The sequence below is a fragment of the Sarcophilus harrisii genome, chromosome 1 (assembly GCF_902635505.1).
Source record: "Sarcophilus harrisii chromosome 1, mSarHar1.11, whole genome shotgun sequence".
Taxonomy (NCBI): domain Eukaryota; kingdom Metazoa; phylum Chordata; class Mammalia; order Dasyuromorphia; family Dasyuridae; genus Sarcophilus; species Sarcophilus harrisii.
In genome coordinates this window covers 669,273,538-669,297,392 of record NC_045426.1, presented here as the reverse complement: position 1 = coordinate 669,297,392, position 23,855 = coordinate 669,273,538, and the positions used below count along the sequence as shown (strand labels likewise).

Genomic DNA, 23,855 nt, shown 5'->3' with positions numbered 1-23,855 from the left:
CTTCCAATAGAATGTAAGGTCCTTGAGGGCAGTGGATGTGTTGGTTTTGTCTTTGGACACAAAGGAATACTCAAAAAATGGTTGTGAAATTGAATAACACCTAATGTTTTCTGGCTTAGTTCTGGGTGCTGAATGACTCCCATCTCCCAAGCCAGGTGGATCCTAGTCTCCCTGTACCAGGCCCTGGATTATTAATTGATTTTTTTTCCTATCACAAGGCACTTAAAATTATCAGAACTGAAAAGGATCTTGGATGTATGGAATAGAGAGAGATAAGGTGAAGAACTTACAGGAATGTATGAATTCTTTTTCTGTATTTTATTTTCATTATTTCTGTGTTTCCCCTATGACCTGTATAATATGTGCAGGCTCATATTTACTTGAGCTTGGCCAGCTAGAAACATATTTACTTAACCTGAGCTGATGACATTTATCAGTATTTGACATTTATTGATATTTAGTCTATTAGCTGGACCGCTATCTGCTTGATTAATCCCGAAGGCCTGATTTTCTGTTTCCTAGAAATCAGGAGATTTGGGGGAAACAGAAACCTTCCATTCCAATCTATCCAAATAGCAATAATCAATTAGATGCCTCTCCTTCCCCTTCTCAATGCTCTCTTACTTGTGATGTAATCTTTTGTGTAAAAGCTATGTATCTTTACTACTTCTTTAGCCCTCCTACCACGAGCTTTCTCTTTCTTATCTCGTGATAGGACGGCTCATCCTCCGGAGTTTTTCAATAAACAAATTTTCTGCCTTCTATTGAGTGATCTCTGAGTAGTCATTTTGGGTAAGGGTCTTCTACATCCCTCCCATTGAATATCACTCATTCTGGCCCTTTTATATTGTAAAGGATGAAACTAGGATCTCTGAGGAGGAAGGAAGCCCAGTGGTACGTAGAGATAGTAAGTAAAAAGACCAGTATAAGAACCATGGACTACACCTAAAGGCCTTGAACGCTTTTAGATTCAATTTCCTTTTTTATGGAATAAGAGATTGAGGCTTTGAGAAGTAAAAGTGAATTGCCCAAGGTCTCCTAACTACTAAGTCTCTGACTGGGCATTTGAATTTAGGTCTCTCTTATCCCAAGCCCAATACTCTAACCACTGCACCAAACAGGACACTAAACCAACTTCCCCTCCTGTCCTCCCCTTTCATACATTCAACCGTTTATGAGATTTAAAGATTTTTTTATTGAAGGCACTTTCACTTCAATTCAAAACTGTATCTGCCCTTTGCTATTGGTAAGGTCCTGGGCTGAGTGAAGTGGAGAAAGAGAGGTAGAGGTAAAACCAGATCCTGATGGGATTCTTAGGCTAGTTGAAGGATGAGATAGGGATAATCCCAGAAAAAAAGGGAATACCCCTTCCCTACCTCTTCCCTACCCCCTCCCTCAGGAAATAGGTTGACACAAGAATGTGGGAGTGTCGAGGACACAATGGAGAGGCTCTGGGAAGGATTTAGAGGTAGAAAGGATCTTCGAGGTCACTGAGTCCAACCCCCTACAGATGGGGAAACTGAGGCCCAAGGGAAGTAAGCAGTACACACAGCTAGTAAATGTCTGGAAGGATCTGAACCTGACTTCAAATCTAGAAGTGGGTATCTCACGACAAAGACTTGCTGGAAGAGATGATGTTCACACTGGACCTTGAAGGAGAAGGATAGTGTTGTCTGGAGAAGGGGGCCGCAGGACTTCAACTCTTGGGGTCTGGTATGTGCAGAAGAGCAGGAGGATATGTTGGGGGAAGGACAGCGAGTGGGAGAGTACAGAAAAGAAAGGGGAGGAGACTGAGCAAAAACCCTAGGTTTCAGCCCTGGGGGAACAATGATGAGACGGTTGATCTCTCTGTTTGCTCAGACTTTGTGAGACTCTCCCAACAAAAGGCTCCGAAGCCGAGAGGGGGTTGGGCTGGAAAGAAATCCTAGGTTGAGGCAAGAGGGTAGAAAATGCAATCTGAAGGCAAAAAGTGAGAGAGTTAGGACTCTTGGGACTCTAGGTCCCATATATATTTTAGAGATAATACTGCCTGGGTCTTCTTTGGGATAAAGTGTTCTATAGGAGGCAGTGGGGGAAGGGGAGGGCCAGGATCTTAAGTATTGACTGCAGGCCCTCCCTAGACTGGGGGTTCATAGCTAATGGCTCCAAGTCTCCTCTGGAGGAACTATGGAAGAGTGGGAAGGAGAGAGGAAACAGATTTACTTCAGGGTGTCTGAAATTCCTCTTAGAGGAGAAAGGTCTGGGAGATAAGGGCTGTGTAAAGAGAAAGTTTACTGTTTTCTCTTTGTAGACCTCAAATGACTTGATCCATAAAAAAAGGAATATCTCAGGTCTCTTTGGCGCTAAGTATGTGGTTCTGAGGCTCAAGGGAAGGAAGCAGTACACACAGCTAGTAAGTATCTGGAAGGATTTGAACCTGACTTCAGGGAAAAAGGGAAGGGAGGGGGAAGGAAGGGAGGGAGGGAAGGAGGAAGAAAGTAGGAAGGAAAGAAGAAAGAAAGGAAGGAAAGGAGGGAGGGGAGAAAGGGAGGGAAAGAAGGAAGAAAAACAGACACACCCTTATTGAGCATTTACTTCTTGCCAAGTACTAGGAATACAAAGACAGAAATGGCCATCTTTTCCCTCAAGGAGTATATATCCTATTACAGTATATAGTACATGCAGCTAGAACTATATACATGCAAGGTAATTTAGGTGGGGAGAGCACTTACAGCTAGGGACATCTGTATATAAGGTGATTCGAATTTTTCAAGAAACAAGGAATTTTTAAGAAGCAGAATTGAAGGAAAAATATATTTATTGCCATTTGTTACCATTGTAAAGCCACAAAGATGAAAGATGATCGAGCAGTCCATGACGAGCGGCAAGAAGAGTAGATTGAAATTTTAGAATAGGCAAGGTAATGTATAATAAGACTGGAAAATTATGTCACAGCCTGGTTATGAAATCCATTAAATCCTTGAGGCAATAGGGAGTCACTGTAATTTATTGAGAAGAGGAATAACAGGACTACACATTTGCTTTTTATCTCCTATTTGTCATATAGATAGATGTGTCTGTCACATATAGTGTTATTTATTTGTCATATAGTGTCTTCCATTTGAAAATTAAGGTAAACTGAGAGACAATGGTCTGAGCATTATTAATAATAATTTATTAATAAATGGTCAATTTATTAATTAAACTAATAGAAACCAAGAAAGTGCATCAATGGCCTCTCTCAATGACCCAAGGTAGGGCTCACTAGCCTTCATATATAGTTTGGGTGAGTGAGGTAGATGAGGAAAACATTATGATTGGTTACAGGGTAGACAGCATCTTGGGAGAATGGGGTAAAGACAAGATGGTTGGTTACATCAAGGAAAAGGGCTAGTAACCACCCCTTTCTGTCACTGAGGGATGCTTGATTGATTTATGGGATCTATTTGCATATTGCTGGCCTTGTTAATGGACCTGTGTTTAAGTACTTCCTGGTTCCTAGGAAGGTTTGTTAGAGAGATAAAGCTTTCTGGAAAGAAAATTTATCTTTAGATCTAGCTTCAGAATTTAAAGATAACCTGGCCTTGGTATTTTCTCCAAAGCTGATGGTATTAACCATTTCCTCCATTAATTATAACTTTAAACTAACTCAGAAGGAATGTGGAAATCCTGAGCTCAATTCAAGGATGTAATCAGGTGGTTGCAGATCCAGTTTTAAAATTAACACAGTATAAAATAATTTACATTGGGGAATTAATGCAGGAAAAATGAGTTATTATTAACTTTGATATTTTCACTATATATATATACATATATATGTCATGTATAGTGTCTATTGATACATATTTTTCATATACATCATGTTTTTGATACATAGCATAATGTGTAATATATATTTATGTATACTATATATATCATATGTAGCAATTTTTCTGATATGTGGTAAATTTGTGATGTGTGTAGCAAAATTTTCATGAACAGTATATATGCCATATATAGTATGGCATATTTTCTTATATGAAGTATAGATTTGTTTCATATATAGTTTATACATATATACTTTGTATATATATATAATATAATATATGTGTTTATATCTTGTTTGTTCATAGTTGATTGCATATTGGCTTTCCCATTAGTCTGGAAGGTCCTTCAGGGCAGGAACAATTTTTTGCCTTTCTTTGTATCCATAGAACTCAATATCATGCCAGGCACAAAGTAAGTGCTTGGGAAAATCTGTGGCAGCTGTGCAGGAGATGAACTAGGCTGGCGAGAGACTTGTGTCCTGGACAACAATGAGTGTTGCTCTTGCAGTCATCCAGTTAATAAATGATAAGGGCTTGATGAGCCATGGTAACAACCAAGTGAATGGAGAGAAGGGGGTATATATAAGAGAAACTATAGAGAAAAAATTAACAAGATATGGCAACTGCACATTTGGAGTCAAAAATTATGCTGAGGTTATGAACTTGGCCATTTAGGAAAAGAATGATGTCATCAGCAGAAAGAGGCAGTTCCCAAGAAGGGTGGGTAGAAGAAGTATTCTGGGTTAGGTTAATTCATGTCAGTCCAGTGGTTTCAGGCTCATGATTAAAATGAAATAGGATACTTATGGACCATAAAATACAATTTAAAATTTTTTACTAGTGATAAAGGATTAAAAGGTTGTAATTCCTGAAGTTAAAAAGATACTAATTCATATAACAACAGCTACTCCCATAAGCTTCTGCATTCAGTGTGGCAATTACCCGGGCTAGGTCAGGAAGACATTCCCTGAAGGACAGGAAAATCTGTTGCAAAACTCCATGCCAGTTCTCCCCAGCCCAGTCTCAAACTAGTAAAACTCCCTATACCAATTCTCCAAACAGCCTCTCTGCCCTTCTTAAAGAACCTACCCAGGGGCAGTGAGGTGGCTCAGTGGATAAAGCACCAGCCCTGAAGTGAGAGGGACCTGACTTCAAATTTAATCTCAGACACTTAACACGTCCTGGCTATGTGACTCTGGGCAAGCCACTTAATTAACCCCAATTGTTTCAGAAAAAAAAAAAAAAAAAGAACCTACCCAACCGACATAAAACTATTCCTTCCACATCCTATCTCTTGGTGGCAAGATCCCCACCATTTTCTAGGGCACTTTCTGCCACCAAATAATCTTAAAACAATTCTAATATGATTCACTCAGAAAACAAAACAAAACAGTCCTAGAATAAACACTGGAATCCTAGAACAGCTTTGGAGGAAGAGCTTAATACAAATAATAGAAATCTTGGAACAGTACATGTCATTAAAAATCCAAATCATACAAGGGTAATGAAGTTGTCAATAGGTTGATTGCTGTATAGACAACCAAAATGGCCAGGAGTAGTGTGAAGAAAATTAGGTCCACAGCACAGATGATACAGATAACATTTTTTTATTTCAATATAGGTTCAGGAAAAACTTGTAATATGAATTCAGCTCACATTCTCTTCACCACACTGACAAAAATGCCATTTCTGAAAGGATTCAAAATTTTGAGGGCAAATTCAGTGTTTTGCTTAATCAGTATAGACAGTGAAGATGAGCAAAAAGAAGAATATTTTGTTTACTGTGTACTATGAAGTAATGCTAATTTTAAGACAGAATTTTGTAAATGCTATAAGTGAGGAACCCATTATTTTTAATAAGCACCCTATGTCTTGGGTTTTGTTTTTTTTCAGATTTCCAATCTTTTGTTGTTGAATTGTTTTTCAGTCATGTCCAACTCTTTGTGACCCCATTTGGAGTTTACTTGGCAAAGATACTAGTCTGGTTTGCCATGTTCATTTGACAGATGAGAAAGCTGAGGCAGACACGAGTTAAATAACTTGCCTAGAATAACAGTCTGAGACTGGACTTGAACTCTGGTTGATGAGTCTCCCTGACTTTATAGCTAACACTCAATCCACTTAGCTGCCCCAACTTTAAAATACACTAAATAAGGATCATTAATCTAGAGTCCAATGAAATTGGTTTTGTTTTTATTATCATTATTTTGCTAATTGTGTTTTAATAAAATTGGTTTCTTTGGAAATTCTATGTATTTTATTTTATGGGTTTAAAATGATTCTAAGAAGACATCTTCACCTGGACGTCACTAGATTGATTCCTAAGGGATTCCAGGACACACACACGATTAAGAAGTCCTGCTGTTCCCCTAATTCCACAAGTCCCTTATTTGAAAGAAAAGGATACCTACTATATGTTATTGAACAATAAGGTAGAGAACAGAAGTACTTGAGTTAGGTGCAGGAGTCCTAACCACAATCACTTCCTGAGTTATTTTGAAGAAAAAAAAAATTGGGAGGGGACGAGAGTGAGGTTGGATTTTAATCACCACAATATTATAAGATATACAATAATGATTGTTCATCTTTCATTGTCAAAGAGGACCATGACAGAAGGAAGAAGATGCTATGACTTGCATGAGTAAGGAGTTGGATATATAAGTGAGAGAGGGTTGTATAAAGTCTTCCTTTCCCCTCCAGAGACATCTAGGTCCAGTGGCCAAATATGACTGGAGATGGCCCCGGATGCAGTGGGAGACCTTAGCCTTTTTAAGCTAAGGGCTTTAACAGGTCTCAGTTTGATTGAGGCAACATTTATTCAGTGATTAAGGCCAGGTTGAAATCGGGAAGATATGAGCTTGAACCCTCCCTCAGATACTTTAGCTGTGACACCCTGAGCAAGTAAATCACTTACCTGTAAAATGAAGATAATTATAGTAGCTATCTTCTAAGGGTTTTTACAAGGATGAAATAAAATAATATATATATATATATGACACTTTGCAAATCTGAAGGCACTAAAGCATCGCTGGCTGTTATCATCTCAACTTCTGTACAATACTGATATATAGTTATCTCTTCTATCTTGTGATTTTCCCCCCCTTACAGTTTTGATATATCACAGGTCGGCATTAGAAATTAAATGGGATTTTTTGGGAAGTTTTGTGGGAGCTGCAGACAACATATGAAGGCCAGCAGATGACACAGGAAAAGTTTAGAAACTCAGAAATGCATAAAATAAATGTATAGTATTGTATAATATAATCAAGACCAAATACTTAATCCAGATTTTACAATAAAATACTGTAAAACACCCCATAAAAAATTCAGAAGTCTTTTCTAGTACATAAGAAGAGTCAAAAAATTCTCCATGGATTTTTATATTTTTGCAAGGGTGCCACTAGAAGGGATAATTGTAGTTCTTAATTTTAATCATGTTCCTCTTCCTCCTCCATCTATTCCATAAGTATATGGACTTTTCCTAGGATGGGGAATTTAAAAAATAAAGGAAAAAAAGGAAGGAAGGAGGGAGAGAAGGGAGGAAGGAAGGAAGGAAGGAGAGAAGAGAGGGAAGGAGGGAAGGAGGGAGAGAAGGAAGGAAGGAGGGAAGGAAGAAAGGAGGGAGGGACGGATGGACGGACCCAATCATTGTTCCCTGGTCACCAGATCAAACTTCCACTTCTTTATTAGTCTGAGTAGGGATTGGATGACAATTGGCTAGGTGATTCAATAAATAGCTGATGGGGGTTCAAATCTTGCTAGAGACACTTTCCATTTAGATGACCCTGGGCAAATCACTTTTGTTTGTTTGTTTCTCAGTTTCCTTTTTTGTAAAATGGAGGTTAATCATAGCACTTACCTCACGGGGTTGTTTTGAGAAACAAATGAATTAACATTTGTAAAGCCTGAAACAAAGCATTATATAAATAGCAGTTGTTGTTAGCTAGTTTTGTCTTTTAGAGGCCTTTGCTACTAGGGAACCCCTTCTCTGGGAACTGAGTGCAAATTCCCTTTCACCTCTATTTAGAAACTCAGGATTATTAACTAGTCAGCTAAAGGATCCCCCTTCCCTTTTTTTCCCCCAATTGAATTCCCATTTGCCTTAATGATAAACAAAAAAGGAAGATAGTTTCACTTTACTCATAGCATTGAAAAACAAAGCACTTCCTAATTATTTCACACTTTCATCCACCCCAGACTTTTGCTATAAAGAAGTGCTTGATCTGTTTGTCCTAGTTGTATGGAATCTTCCCAAAGCACTGGAAACTCCCCAGAATGTGAAATCAGGAAGAAGCAGAGAGGATTAACTGGAATTATATCCAAATATTGCCCATCCTGGTCACATAATTCTTCCTGAAGGAGTACAATAAGCCTCTGAGTTTCCTTCTAAGTCTGAGTGTTACTAAGCTTTGGAGTGTTAGCAAATTATATTTCTATAACTGGGTTTTCCTTACAGTTTCTCCCCTTTAATTTTTCTTTGGGTTAATTTTCCATTCTTGTCCCTCATAAATCTGTTTGACAACCACGTGGCCTCATCTAGCCCAGCCAGTGTTACATATTTAGTATAAAAGTGGGCCCCACTACCCTCAGAAAAGATGGCCTCCTTCAGATTTGACTAGAAAAAGTCAATTAAACTGGCATCATGAGGGTGAATTCAGTGAACCTTGAAGAAGAGTAGTGATGGGATACTGAATTCCTTTCCAAGTAACAACAAATTTTTCATGATTGGTCAAGGGGATGGAGAAAGCAATGGAAAAATCAATAAGTTCTTACTGGTAGTCCAGGCCCAGGACTTCCCGGTCCACCAACCTGACAAGAGCTGAAATACTTTGTAAAAGAATCCCTTGTAAAAGAATAATGTATTGTCAGTCTCCAGTCTACTTTCCTCATTGGGCACACAACATTCTTATATGCAAAATATAGATATCAAAGTACTTTAGTCTTCTTCATTTCCATTACTGGCAAGGAAATATCTTTCATACTCACACACTTTACCTAAGATTATTTAGTATTTAACTACACAAGATGGCTCAGGCAATTCCAAGGGTGTCCATTTAGCCCAACCTACAAGAACAAGTATAGAAATGTAAACGCCTGTGTAGGCACAAGTCTTAATATCTATGTCCATAATATACTTGCCCTCATTAGCCATACCTATCCCAACTGAGGCACAAACAGCAGGTCTTCCACCCAATTCCAGGTGAGCAAGAAATGTTCTTTCCCTCTGTGGCCTTGACTCCCAAACCTCAGTGGAAACTGGATAAATCTATGGAGATGTTGAGAATTACTTTTTATGAAAGAAGCGTACCTGCTGAGATCCAACAGCCCCTAATGATTTTCCCTTTCTCCTTCCCAAGCCAATGGATTCAAGCATATGATTCCCTATGGTCCTTCACTTTACAATAATCTGAACATAGGAGAAACCTTGGTCCTTATCTTAGGGAGACTTATTCCCATACTTTTTCAAATCTAAATGCAAAGACTTAGGATTCCAGATGACCAGGTATAGTGGAGATATGATCAGTTGATATAGTCACCAGAAAAAGCAGAGACTTTCAGAGATGCCCTAAATTTTGTTGGATAGAAGATTCCTTACTGCATCTGTCCCAGATATTTAATTAGAATTTGACTAATATCACCTATCCTGTGATCACACTAAATCTCTTTATGGGAAAGGATATCTTTAGTCTAGACTAAGGAATAACATGGTAACAGGCTTAAACTTCACAAATTGATCTCGGTCTGTTGAAAGGGGCCACACAATTTAGATGGGGCTCGCCCAAAGACAGGATGTCATTGCATTTGAAATAGGAGTGTGTGTGTGTGTGTGTGTGTGTGTGTGTGTGTGTGTGTGACAGAGAGAGAGAGATTTAAAAATTTCACCTATTTGCTATCCTTTGTGAAGCAATATATACAGGATTCACCATTTTACCTATCTGGAAAGGGACAAAGGACAATTTCTAGCTTACCCTCTAAATTGGCACTTCTACCCCTAGTCTTTTCCCTCATACCCCTAAACTTGGAAGATTTTCTAACATGTTTTTGGGATCGGAAATCATATTTCTATATTCCTATATTCTATTATTCTCATTATCATTGCTCTTTTCATCAGTGCTATTACCAGATCTATTGGCAGTGCCATATTCTCTACCCCCATTCCCTAAACCCCTTTCAGTTTGGAAAGCTTAAAAGCTGCTTTGTCTCCAACTCTAGTTGCTTAATATATAAGGGCAATTTATTCTTATTTTCTTTTAATTGGTGATCCAACTTTTTCAAAGCTGTCAGGGATTATTTGATTTTTATATTTTCACCTTCCCTTTCAGATGTTTAAAAATTTTGAATAGAATTTTATTTTTCCAAATACATGCAAAGATAGTTTTCAACATTCACCTTTGCAAAACTTTGTGTTCCACATTTTTTCTCCTTCTCTCTCTTCCTTCCCCTCCCCAAGACAGCATTCAATATAGGTTAAACATATGCAATCATTCTAAACATTTTTGTATTTATCATGCTGTGCAAGAAAAATCAGATCAAAGGGAGAAAATATGAGAAAGAAAGAAAAACCCAAGAAGCAAACAACAACAAAATAAAAAGGTGAAAATACTGTTTTGATCCATATTCTGTATCCATACATAGTTCTCTCTCTGAATGCAGATACCATTTTCCTTCACAAGTCTATTGGAATTACTTCAAATCATCTCATTGTTGAAAAGAGCCAAGTCCATCACAGTTGATCACGCAATTTTGTTGCTACTGTGTACAATAATCTCATGGTTCTGTTCACTTCATTTAGCATCAATTCATGTCAGTCTTTCCAGGCTTTTCTGAAATCAGCCTGCTCAAGATTTCTTATAAAACAATAATATTCCATTTCATAGCTTATTCAATCATTTCCCAATTGTTGGGCATCTACTTAATTTCCAGTTCTTTGTCATTACCAAATAAATAAATAAATAAAAATAGGCTGCAAACATTTTTGCACATGTTAATTCTTTTCCCTCTTTTATGATATCTTTGGGATATAGACCCAGTAGAGACATTGCTGAATCTAAAGGTGGGCAGTTTTTGCATACTTCCAAATTCCTTTTCAGAATGATTGGATCATTTCACAATTCCATCAACAATGTATTAGTGTCTCAGTTTTCCCACATCCCCTCCGACATTTATCATTATCTTTTCCTGTCACCTTAGCCAATCTAAAAGGTGTAAAGTGGTACCCCAGAGTTGTCTTAATTTGCATTTCTCTAATCAGTAATGATTTAGAACATTTTTTCATATGCCTATAATTGACTTTAATTTTTTTTTTAACTCTCTGTTCATATCCTTTGACCATTTATCAATTGGGCAATAGCTTGTATTCTTATAAATTTGAGTTAGTTCTTTACATATTTTAGAAAGGAGGCCTTTATCAAAAATCCTGGCTGTAAAAATTTTCCCCCAGCTTTCTGCTTCCCTTCTAATCTTGGCTGCATTGGTTTTGTTTGTTCAAAACTTTTTAATTTAATGTAATCAAAATTATCCATTATGCATTTCATAATGTTTTCTAGTTATTTTTTGGTCATAAATTCCTCCCTTCTTCACAGATCTGACAGGTAGACTATCCCTTGTTCTCCTAATTTGCTTATAGGATCACTCTTTATGTTTATGCTTCAGTCGAGATATTTATGGGCCAGTTGGTGGGAATTATTGAATAAGATGGTGGTGATGAAGGAAATTGGAGTGCAGGAGAGAAAATAAGGTTGAATAGGAATATTTGGGAGTCACCTGCATAGAAGTAGTTAAACTGTAGGATTTAAGGAAATCACCATAGAAAAGAAGAGAAGAGAGAAACTGGAAAGTGAGTGGATGCCCATCAGTTGGAGAATGGCTGAATAAATTATGGTATATGAATGTTATGGAATATTGTTGTTCTATAAGAAACGACCAGCAGGATGATTTCAGAGAGACTTACATGAACTGATGCTGAGTGAAATGAGCAGAACCAGATCAATGTACATGGCAACAAGATTATACGATGATCAATTCTGATGGACATGACTCTCTTCAACAATGAGATGATTCAGATCAGTTTCAATAATCTTGTGATGAAGAGAGTCATCTACACCCAGAGAGAGGACTGTGGGAATGAGTGTGTACCACAACATAGCATTCTCATTCTTTCTGTTGTTGTTTTTTTTTTTTTTTTTGCTTGCATTTTGTTTTCTTTGCAGTTTTTTTCCTTCTTGTGCAGCAAGATAACTGCATAAATATGTATACATATATTGAATTTAACACATAATTAACATATTTAACATGAATTACCTGTCATCTAGGGGAGAAAGTGGGGGGAAGGAGGGGAAAATTTGGAACAGAAGGTTGTGCAAAGGTCAATGTTGAAAAATTACCCATACATATATGTTTCATAAACAGAAAGCTTTAATAAACACACACACACACACACAGTAAAATTTGGTTGATGTTTCACCAAAAAAAAACCAAAAAAAAACATTAGATTTGTAAATAACCAAGAAATAGCAATGTCATGAAAACCTAGGGAGGAAACATTATATAAAAGTAATAACAAAAATACTAATAGCTAGGATTTATAATACATAAAGGTTTGTAAAGCACTTTGTCTACAACAGCGGTCAATGATGTCAAACCCTCTGGGATTTTCTTGGCAGAGATACTGGAATGGTTGGCTATTTCTTTTTCCACTTCATTGTATAGGTGAGGAAACTAAACAAACAGGGTAAAGTACTTGCCCAAGGCCACAAACTAGGAAGCGTCTAAGGTCACATTTGAACTCAGGAAGATAAATCAACAGCTGATTTGTAAAAAATTGAGGAGTAAAAGGAGAGGAAGCAGAGCCTGCTTTCCCTTGCTTCCATCTCCTATATACATCTTTTAAAAATCAAAGTTGGGTAGTGAGTTCCCTATGCATTCATAATTTATAATACATCTCCAGGTATTTTTTGTTCTTTGCTGGAATTTCCCCCATCTTCTATGTTCTATTCTTGACAGTGTCATGAAAGTCCCTTGGGTTGATCTCCTCTAGAAAGATTTAATCCTTAGGAACTGTACCCAGAGGATTCCCTTTGTGGTAATTATTTTCACAAGCCTGGGGATGTTCTGTCATGTCTTAGGTAACTGTCACTGAAGGAAAACAAACTTCCTATTGTTGTTAAAGGATTGACAGATTGTTTTCTCATGCTGTCCTCATCAGGATGTTTCCAACTTCCTGCCTCTTCCTCTAACTTTTATTGTATACTCTCCTCCAGCAATACTTGTCAGTATTTTATTCCTTGGGAAACAAGTAGCTCTTTCCCACTAAGTCTACTTCTCTTTCCCTCCCTATAGTCAGTTTCTTGAGATAATCTTTTTTTTTTTTAATTATAGTAACTTTTTATTGACAGAATCCATGCCAGGGTAATTTTTTTACAACATTATCCTTTGCACTCACTTCTGTTCCGATTTTTCCCTCCCACCCTCCACCCCCTCCCCTAGATGGCAAGCAGTCCTATATATGTTGAATATGTTGTAGTATATCCTAGATACAATGTATGTGTGCAGATCCAAACAGTTTTCTTGTTGCACAGGGAGAATTGGATTCATAAGGTAAAAATAACCCGGGAGGATAATCTTTCTACTCTTCAAACCTCCCACCCTCTCCCCTTCCTCCCGTATAGGAGGAAGTTGAACAACTCTCTCCATCCAGCTATTCTATCTGTGTCATATAAAAGGAATGTCAGAATTCAGAGGAGCTCATAAATCCAACCTCAGCCTGGGGCTTACTGGGATCCTAGGTATGATGACTAAATAAACTTTGAGGTACCTGCAAGCTCTCTCATTCTCTATTCTCTGCTCCCTCTGATAGCCTGTAGTCCTTGGTACTCTCCAAGAGGTGGGATTCGCCTCCTTTCTTTTTTTTAAGTAGCACTTCATTGTCCTCTTATAACATGGAATTCTCAGAGCCATTCTTCCATCAGCTTGCCCTTCTCTTTTAGGAAGGAAACCACTTGTACCTTGAACCTAGAGAACCTGATTTCCTTTAAATTTCACCAAAGTCTCAACTGAAAGACCTCTTTTCCAATCCCCTCCTGTCCTTCAGCTGCTAATAACACCTCATTTATCTGGCCTATATCTTGTTTGAAAGCCCTCTCCTTTCATTGACTGGAAGCTCCTAGAGGCCCAGAACTGTCTTTATCTTTCTTTTGTGGCCCTTGGGCTTCACATGGTACCCTTCCTTTGGAGGAGCTTCTTAAATGCTTTTTCCCTTGTTGACTTGGTCTTTAACTTTGTTGTAGAAAACATCAAAGAAAAGTTCAAGCTTCCTGTACACTTCAGCACTAGGTCTGGGGTCTGGAAGATCTGAGTGCAAGCTAGCCTCAGACATTTGGTAGCTGAGAGAAGGAAATGGCAAACCACATCAGCATCTTTGTCAAGGAAGTCCCACTATTAAAACAACTGAACAGTAACAACAAAAATGGACTTCAGCACGTCCCTCAATTCTCAACTCATTCTGAGTTTTGACTTTCTGGGAAAACCAAAAAGTATGGGTTTGTCTTTGTGACTGAGACAATGATCAATTATGCGTGCTACAGAAGTCAGCTGCCTACTGGGGAGGCAAAATCCAGGTTTGGATCCTGCCAATTGGAGAGTGCCGTGGACAAGAGGCTATCAGAGGTAGCAGAGAACAGAGAATATCAGAGTTCACAGATATCTCAAAGTTTATTGAGTCATTATACCTAGTATGCTCCAGGTTGAGGTTGGATTTAGTGAGTATGAACTCCGACCCTCCCCCCCCCCTTTTTTTTTTTAATTTTAAAGCTTTTTATTTTCAAAACATATGCATAGTTTTCAACATTCAACCTTGCAAAGCCTTGTGTTCCAAATTTTTTTCTCCCTCCTTTCTCCTTATCCCTTCCCTTAGACAACAAGTAATCCAAAATATATTAAACATGTGCAATTCTTATATATATGTATATATATATCCACAATCATCATGCTGCATAAGAAAAATCAGATCAAAAAAGGGGAAACAATGCAAGCAAATAGCAAAAAAAGTGAAAATGCTATGTTGTGATCCACACTCAGTTCCCACAATCTTCTTTCTGGGTACAGATGGCTCTCTCCATCACAAGTCTATTGGAAGGGGCCTGAATCGCCCCATTGTTGAAAAGAGCCTCATCCATCAGAATTGATCATGGTATAATCTTGTTGCTGCCGTGTATAATGTAATCTTGGTTCTACTCATTTCATTCAGCATCAGTTCATGTAAGTCTCTCCAGGCCTTTCTGAAATCCTCCTGGTCATTTCTTACAGAACAATAATATCCCATAACATTCATATACCACAACTTATTCAGCCATTCCCCAACTGATGGCACCCACTCAGTTTCTAGTTCCTTGGCACATGTGGGACTGACATTCTCTCCTAGATGACACAGAATAGCGGATGGAGAGAATTGTTCAACTTGGAGTAAAGACCCAGATTCAGATCCTGCCTCTGACACTAGCTGATCAAGTCAGCTTGGACAATTAAGTGGATAGAACATGGGGCTTGGAGTCAGGAAGGAGTGAGTTGAAATTTGACTTTAGACACTAGCTATGTGATTCTGGGCAAGTCCCTTAACTTTGCCTCAGCTCAACTGTAAAATGACTTGGAGAAGGAAATGCCATTTTTGTGTCTTTGCCAAGAAAATCCCAAATTCGGGTCACGACCGGCAGCACTCAAAATGACTAAGCAGCAAGGCAGTAATCTCTCAGAGCCTCAGGCAAATCTGTAAGACCATAAATTGTAGAAAGATATTGAGAGGGTGTTCTCATGTATTTGAAAAGATTACAGAAATCATTTAATCAAGTTATGAAGCATTAATTGTGCACTGGGTGACTGGGGTAGAGAAAATGCTTGGGCTGCAAGAAAGTTGAACTCCAGTTCAGGAGATACAGGAAGCCTGTGAACAGTGGAAGAACATGGATGTACAAAAGATTGACCATGCACAGTGGAATCCCACTAGGAGCTCTGGGTAACTAGAACTGTAACTAGCTCGGGAGGAGTGGACCTTTGCTGCAGGTGGCTAATATCTGTTGGGGGGTTGTATGCTTGCTTCCTCTTGAGGGAGTTACCCTACCTTATGGCAATCTGCCCTGAACCTTCCTCCCCTCAAGATCCTGCAGACATGGGGGGCACATCTGCCCCGGAGGACTCTGGGAGACCCAGCTTCTCCCTTTAGAGTGAGTACTTGTGCTCTGAAATCCAGACACACAAGCACAAGATGGGGATTATCTAAGAAAACCAGAAATTCATGTAATAAAGAGCATGTGAAATATTGGCCACAATGTTACATGAGCTGACAGGTGGACCTCACCCCTGATCTCATAAAGCTCATGTAACTCTAAGCTGAGCTAAGAAAAATAGAGCTTCCAGAATGAGGGAGGAAAGCTGCCTTGCTGGTTTCTACCCTGAGCAGAAATACCTGAAAAACACCATCTAATTTAGGGGCTGTATTTCCAGAGGAACAACAGCAAAGGTGAGCAAGATCAGAGGAGAACCGAGATGGTGAGGAGGCTGAGGTCTGTGGCAGGAGGAGCAGTGGAAGGATGCAAGAATGTTACTCCCAGAGGCAGGGATGGGGGGAGATCACAGGAGCATGGAGTGGTGTTCTAGTAATCCAACCCCTTTATTTTATGGATAAAAACCTGAGGCCCAAGAGGTAGAGATGTCCATGGTAGGTCACACAAGAAGTGAGTGATCTGGGAATTCAATCTCAGATCATCTGATTCCAAGCCCAAATGTGTCCAAAGATCTAAAGGGAACCAGAAGACAGTTTAAGAATAACAGAAATGTAATTAAAATATAATTATTAATATTAACTATTATCATTCATTAAATTATAGGAAAAGAAAATAAGTTTTCGGGCTAAAGCATACCTCCCTCCTTCCTTCTCTTCCTTCTTTCCTTCCTTCTTCTTGCCCTCCCTTTTTTCCTTCTTTTTTTCTTTCTTTTTTCTTTCATTCCCTCCTTTCCTTGCTTTCCTCCCTCCCCTTTTACCTTTCTTTCTTCCTTCCTTCCTTCCTTTCTACCTTTCTCTTTTTTCTTTGTTCCTTTCTTTCTCTCTTCCTCCTTTCCTCCTTAGTCTTTCTTCCTTCCCTCCTTCCTTCCTTCCTTCTTTTCTTCTGGATTTGTTTTGCATAATTACATATTTATAATAGGCTTTTTTTCCTTATCCTTTCAATGACTTTGAAAGATGCATATGTGTGGGGAAGGAGAATTTGAATTGGAAAAAAAATTTAAATGATTTTTTAAAATACATACCTACCTAAAGGGCCATCAAAGGACAAAGGTAGCCAACTTGTGCTCTTTGACCCAAGACAACAGAACTAGAAGCAATGGAGGACAGTTATAGGGAAGCTAATTTCAATTTCTGGCTTTATTTTTTTTTTAAATAAATTTTTATTGTTCCCTTTTTCTATTACTTAAAAAATTTCTCCAATTTCAGGTTAATAAAGTTTGAGATGACCCTTGGAACATAGAACATGATATCTGAGAAGAACTTTTAAAAAACAAAATATCAGTGCAAGGAGAACTCTTAGAACAAAGGAAGTCAGAGCTGGGAGGGCCCTTTGAACCCAGGAACTCAGAGCTGGGAGAGCCCTTAGAACCCAGGATGTCAGAGTTGGGAGGGCCCTTGGGACACAGGGTTTTGGATTTGAAGTTAACAGATCATTTAACCAGACTGCTCATTTTACGATTGCAGAATTAAGACCCAGAGAGAAGTGACCATTCCAAACCCACTCATTCCTACCCTACGCCTAAGGTTTTCTCTCACTTCATCTGCCCTCCTCTCTTGCCCAGGACATCATGCGATCACTGAAGAAAGGATGCACTCAGATCTTGGTCCTCCTGCCCTTAACTGTTGGGCTCCTATTTTTCCTTTTCCATGACCGAGTCTTACAGCATCCCTACATGAACCGTTGGCAAGGTTCAGAAACCCTCGAGCCTCAGCACCTAAAAGTCCTAGAGTGGCAGCAGCAGCAAAAGGTCTCAGAGACCCAGCCCCCCATCGTGTTTCAACGCCCTGTGGAACCTTGCTTTGCCAACGACTCTGTGGCCAACACGTCTGGCTTTGCGGCCGAACCCCGGAACATCCAGAACTTCCTCCTTTACAAACATTGCCGGGATTTCCCGATCCTTCAGAATGTCCCCCCAAATAAATGTACAGGGTCTCCCGGAGCCTTGGGTTCTCCCTTCCTCCTTCTGGCCATCAAGTCATCTCCTAAGAACTATGAGAGGCGGGATCTCATTCGTCGGACATGGGGAGAGGAGAGGGAGGTCAAGGGAGCCACCATCTGCCGGCTCTTCTTGGTGGGCACAGAGTCTGATATCCTGGAAGCTCAAAAAGTGAACCAGCTCCTGGCCATGGAGGCCCGGGCTTATGGTGATATTATCCAGTGGGATTTCCATGACACTTTCTTCAATCTGACCCTGAAGCAGGTGAGTGGCCAACCCCGGGGTGGGAGATGATGGTACCTTTCTCCTTTCCAATCTCAAACTCCACCACCTGGAGCTGCTGTACTTTGAGAAAATTGGATCATCCCATGGCCTGAAGTCTCTCTCTGTCCAACTCCTTCGTGATATCTTCAGTTAGCATCAATCTTCTCTATTTATAATAGTAATTTCTTCCTCTTGGCAGTGTGGTGAAGGAAAAAGAGAAACCTGAACTGTAGTCCTGAATCTGTTTGTCTTCAATTTACTGGGTGACTTTGGGCTAATCCCAGGCCCTCTTGTCTTTGAGGCCCTCTCTGAAATGAGAGTATTGGACTAGCTGTCCACCGAGCCTTACTGTTTGACATAGTGACTAAAGGTTGGGTGAATCTGAGGGTTTTTTCTTTCTAACATGTCGATTTCGCAGAATCACAAGAGCCAATGGGGACCCTTGAGCCCAGGGTGTCAGAGCTTAAGGGACCTTAGGATATGAGATGTCAGAGTTGGGGTACAGGACATCAGTTGGGAGGGATCTCAGGACATCAGAATCTCATTTCAAGTGCCATCTCCATTTTGGATTTTTTTTTTTCACTTATCCTTTATTTTATTTATTTATTTTTATTTTTATATTATTTACTTATCTGTGAACATCCTTGTCCTCCTTCCCCCTCTTCAGTGGAAAGTGAGGTCCTTGAGGGGAGGGACTCTCACTTTTGTCTTTTGTCCCCAGTGTCACGCATAGCACCTGGAAAATAATAGGGGCTCGAAAATAATAATTCATAATTCCTAACACTTTAAACTTTAGGTGAGGATTTTTATTCCCATTTTACACACTAGCAAACTGAAGCGAGAGGTCTAAAGACTTGCTGTAGCTAGTAAGCTAGTCCCCTGGCTAATGTACATCTGTGGAGAGATCTGAGCCTAGGTTTTCTATCTTCAGAACCAATATCCATTATATCATACTGTAGAAGAGAAAATAAAAAACACACAGAGGGGAAATGATTTAAAAATAATTATTATTTCAGTTTTCAGTATCAAACTCAGTTTAATTTCTAAATTTTCCAGCATTTGTCCCCCACTTTATTAGAGGGATCATTCTCACATTCTCTCACTCTAGGTTAGCACCAATAGTCCCTTCTGGGTATTTCAAGCGCCAAGAGGTTCTAATGCTAAATGAGTTTGGGAAATACCAGTTTAGATCACTTTAAGCATTGGAACCCTCAGATTCCTGGATAGGATAGACCCTGGGTCTATCTCTATTGGTAAGACGGGGAGGAAATTCTTCCCTAGGCTCCTCTAGAGGGTATTGGGAACCAACGGGAGCTTCACGAGCTAGGAAGAGCCTCAGAGACTAACTGGGGTGTACCGTGGCCACTGGAGGACTCAGCATCATATCCCTTGCTCTCCTTCCTCCGGTAGGTCCTGTTTCTCGAGTGGCAGGCTCTCCACTTCCCTGATGCTTCCTTCATCTTCAATGGTGATGACGATGTCTTTGCTCACACGAACAACATGGTAGTCTACCTGCAAGGCAATAAAGCAGACGAGCACCTGTACGTGGGACACGTCATACGTAACGTGGGGCCCATCCGAATACCATGGAGCAAATACTTCGTCTCCAAGATGGTGATGAAGGAAGAGAGGTACCCCCCCTACTGTGGGGGCGGTGGGATCCTGATGTCCGGATTCACAGCTCGGGCCATCCGGCACGCCTCCCACGCCATCCCTCTCTTCCCCATTGATGATGTCTATCTGGGCATGTGCCTGGAGCACGAAGGGCTAGCCCCAGCCAGGCACATGGGGGTCAGGATGGTCGGGGTTCAATCACCATCCCCCCGCATAGGGTCCTTTGACCCCTGCTTCTATCAGGACCTGCTGCTGGTTCATCGCTTCTTACCCTATGAGATGCTCCTGATGTGGGATGCCCTCAAGAAGCCAGATCTGAAATGTAGCAAGTCAGTCCTGGCTACCCCGAGTAACTGAGGGCGGGTCTAGAGGACTAGAGGGTCAGACCCTGAAGAGACTGAGACAGCACGTGATAACTCAGAACAAACTAGGACAGAAAACGGCTGAATCAACATGTGACCTTGGCCAAGTCATTTCCCCGAATCTGAATCGGCTTTCTCCTATGTAAAATGGGGAGCTCACTGGACATGACCTACCTCACAGGGCTGTGTGAGGAACACATCTTGTAAGCTTACAGAAATGTGAATTTTCACTGGGGGTTGGAGGGAACATTGAGTCTCTGTGGTACGCCCAACTGGAATGACCTTGGATGAGTCCCTCTCCAATATCCTACCTCGATTTCCTTAATCAGCAGAGTGGACAGAGTCCTTCCCCTAGGCTGCAGCGAGGGTGAGAGAAGATCACAGCTGGGACCAGGGCATAGGGCCACACAATTTGAGGAAAAATTTGTTTAAGGAGGGAAGTGGGTTTTTTACAGGCTTTACTCAAAAAGTGAGGAAGGAGGGAAACAAGCACTTATCTATTATGTGCCAGGCATTGTACTAAATCACTTATCAAATATTATCTCACTTGATTCTCACAAACAAATGCTTGTGAATTCATTAATTAAGGGAAGAAAATCCCCATTTTACAGTTGAGGAAACTGAGGCAGGCAGCGGTTAAGTGACTTGTCTGGAGTCACACAGCTAGTAAATATGAAACCAGATTTGAATTCAGGTCCAGTTCTCTCTCCTCTACGCCACCCTGCATGTGGCTTCTCTCTTCCTCTCTCAGGGGTGAGATCAGGAGTGGTCTCTAGTCATCCCCCTGCATTACTCTGAAACCCGAGGAGCTGGGGAAAGAGTGGGGCCCCACAAGGCAAGCTCTGCACAGCCTACATCATCTTCCCGCCTAATTTGGGCTGAGGGTTGTTTTTTCTGTGGAGTTTATTCAGAGATCCAGAGGACAGATATGAGCCTCTCTCTTCCCCGACTTAAATCCCTAAGGAATTTAGACTCCTATCCTTAGAATGTTGCTTTTTCCCTCCCCACCCAGAACCCCTGTTTAACTTTTATTAATTATCTGCTAAGAGCTAAAAGAGTTGAGAGTGCGAAGAAAAACAAAAATCCATCCCGGCCCTCCAGTAATTTCTTGTATAACAGGGGATCTGGAGATTCTTTGCCTCGGTTGGGTACCCAACCTTCAGCACTGAATGGGTGTTGCCTAAATCAAATCGAAACCTGTTGAAGACCTTAGCTTAAAAGGCCAAAGTCTCCCATTGCATCCTGGGCCATCTGCAATTGTCCTGAGTTCTATCTGGCCACTGGGCCCAGAGGGCTCTGGGGGGAAGTGAGGCAGGGGACCTTGCCCAGCCTCCCTCACTTAAATCCAGTTCACTTGCACGCCACGTCATCACCTCCCTGATTTCAGGGTCTTGGAGAACAAAGGACAAAATCCACAATGTAAATCACTAGGTAAACAGAGAGACAGAATGGCTGGAAAGGAACTTTGGAAGGGGAAGCACAGGATGGGGCTGGGGGCTAGGAGAGGGGGCCTGAGAATGGCCTCTTGCTTAAGGTGGATTTTTGAGCTCAGTCTTGAGAGAATACAGGGGAACTAAGAAGCAGAAGAGGGAAGGTGTTCCAGGCACGAGGCACAGGCAGTCATTGTCGAGAAAAGGCCCTAGAGAAAATGACTGCCTTAGGAAAAGGCCAGGTTGGGAGGATACCTTTGACAGTGCATAAAGCCACTGGATTAGCTGCTTGCCCTAAATGGGAGTAGATTCGAGCAGCAGATTTGGAGTGAGATCTGCTCATGAAGCCTGTTTTTAACAGGGACTGCTTGATCTGACTGGGCCAGTTGTGCACTGATTAACCTAAGATCATGATTATAATTTGCCAGCAAATGGGAACTTGAAGGTTATCTCTTCCAGAGCCTTCATTTTGTGGGAATGCCTTGGAGTTATTTGGTCAAGATCGTGGGATTGTAGCCTAAAGGCAGAAAGACCCCAGAAGCTTTTGAAACCAGCCTCTTCCTGAAAAAAAAACCAAAAAAAAAACTTGGGTCATGGGCAATCAAATGAAGGAAACCCGAGACTTTCTTAAGTGTGATATGTCAAGCCTCTTTAAAAATATTCTCTCAGATCCTGGGATGTTACTGCTATTATGAGCCCCATTTTGCAGATGGGGAAATTGAGGTACAAAGCCATAGTCACACAGGTAGCAAAGCTCTGAGGTCAAATTTGAACTCGGGGCTTCAAGATTAAGATCAGTGTGCACTGGACTATCTAATTAGCAAACAACCAGGCTGGACTCACATAGGTAATAATTAAAAAGGCCTGAAACACATCCATCCAGGTCCTCTCATTGTAGATCCTGTATTCCTTCCACAAAACCATGACTAGGCACTCTTTCTCTTCTCAAAACTTATTTTCCCATCTGCAAAATGGGCGAGTTTGGACTGGATGGGCTTTTGAGATTTTCCTAGGTCTAAATCCTGTGATACTTTGAGTTTCCCTCGGGGTCCATCTTCCTCAGGAAATCATACCCCAGAGAAGGAAGGAGGAGCCCTCTTTCACCAAGAGTCCTCATTTCCCAGGAAATCCCACAGGCTGAAGTCCTACATGGGATATGTAACCACACAACCTAGCCCAGTGATAACATGGGATGGCAGGGGAATCAATGCCTCCAGAGCTGGGGGACCCAGGTTAAAATCCTATCACTGAGACTCATTACTGTGATATCAGGCAACTGATATATTTCTCTGGCTCTAGTGGAAATGATTTTAGATGCCCATCTGGTCTAGGGAAAGCAATTATTATTACTATTACTACTGTTATTAAACTCCTGCCAGACACCAGGTACTGAGCTAAGCATGAGGGATACAAAGAGACTCAAAAGCCCTCCCCTGTTCTTATCCACATGTTTATAATCTAATCTACTATTACCTTCTCGTTTTAGCGGTGGGTTTGAGGGAGCAGTTGCCCCGGGTGGTTCAATGGCTAGAGCACTGGCCCTGGAGTCAGGAGGACCCAAATTCAAATCCTGCCTCAGACACTTCCTACCTGTGTGACCCTGAGCAAGTTACTTCATCCTGTTCGTCTCAGTTTCCTAATCTGTAAAATGAGCTGGAGGAGGAAATAGTAAACTGAATGCTGAGAAAATTCCAAATGGGGTCGGTCATGACTGAAAACAACAATAGTAAGATCCCAGGACTTAAATCCAAGCCCTGGGGACTTTCTACTGAGTCCTGCTAACTTTTGGGGACTTGGATGCTGGGGGGGAGTGGTACAATGGCAGGGCTTTGGTATTCCCCAATAAAATGATTGCTGAAAGCTCTGTGAACCTATCTTTCTCCCCATCCATGATCTCTGAATATGACCCAGAGCCCATGTTCCCGGAAGCTCTTATTTGAAGGGAGCATCAGTGGTTGGACTCCCAATTTTTCTCCCCCTCTAGATTTCTGGGTTTCCTTTCCCACCTTTCCGTGCCAGAAATCTTCCTTACTCTAAGCTCAATCGATACCGGAGATGGAGGAGATATGGCCATGTGGGGAGGACAGCCAGACAAGAAGGAAATCACTATGTATGACAGTTACTGTGCTATGGAAGCACTTTGCAAATATCCCATTTGATCTTCTCAACAGCCCTGGGTTGGTAGGTGC

General features: G+C 40.7%; 1 protein-coding gene and 1 long non-coding RNA gene across 6 annotated transcripts in view; one reads left to right on the top strand and one right to left on the bottom strand.

Annotated features, from left to right (window-relative positions):
* The window catches only part of B3GNT3 (UDP-GlcNAc:betaGal beta-1,3-N-acetylglucosaminyltransferase 3), a 33,591-nt gene extending 11,352 nt beyond the window's left edge, over window positions 1-22,239 (top strand). Inside the window, exons 2-4 of one of the 3 annotated variants that reach the window (XM_023498459.2) lie at window positions 2,291-2,392; window positions 17,622-18,260; window positions 19,671-22,239. In XM_023498459.2, the coding sequence (XP_023354227.1) occupies window positions 17,628-18,260; window positions 19,671-20,231 (1,194 nt within the window). In that variant the 5' untranslated portion in view covers window positions 2,291-2,392; window positions 17,622-17,627 and the 3' untranslated portion in view covers window positions 20,232-22,239. Of the gene's footprint in view, window positions 1-2,290; window positions 2,393-17,523; window positions 18,261-19,670 lie in introns of all 3 variants that reach the window. The other 2 variants (XM_003762763.4, XM_023498457.2) reach the window with 2 other exon arrangements.
* Window positions 15,400-20,230, bottom strand: LOC116420801. Of its 3 annotated transcripts, none has more exons than XR_004231252.1 (6): window positions 20,146-20,230; window positions 19,618-19,772; window positions 18,889-18,996; window positions 17,082-17,146; window positions 16,466-16,572; window positions 15,400-15,546 (listed from the first exon to the last, which is right to left on the bottom strand). It is a non-coding gene; the product is annotated as an uncharacterized LOC116420801 (long non-coding RNA). The 3 variants fall into 3 exon arrangements; XR_004231253.1 differs by having other exon boundaries at window positions 17,086-17,146; XR_004231251.1 differs by lacking the exons at window positions 18,889-18,996; window positions 19,618-19,772; window positions 20,146-20,230 and having other exon boundaries at window positions 17,082-17,529.
* Window positions 22,240-23,855: the final 1,616 nt, after the last annotated feature.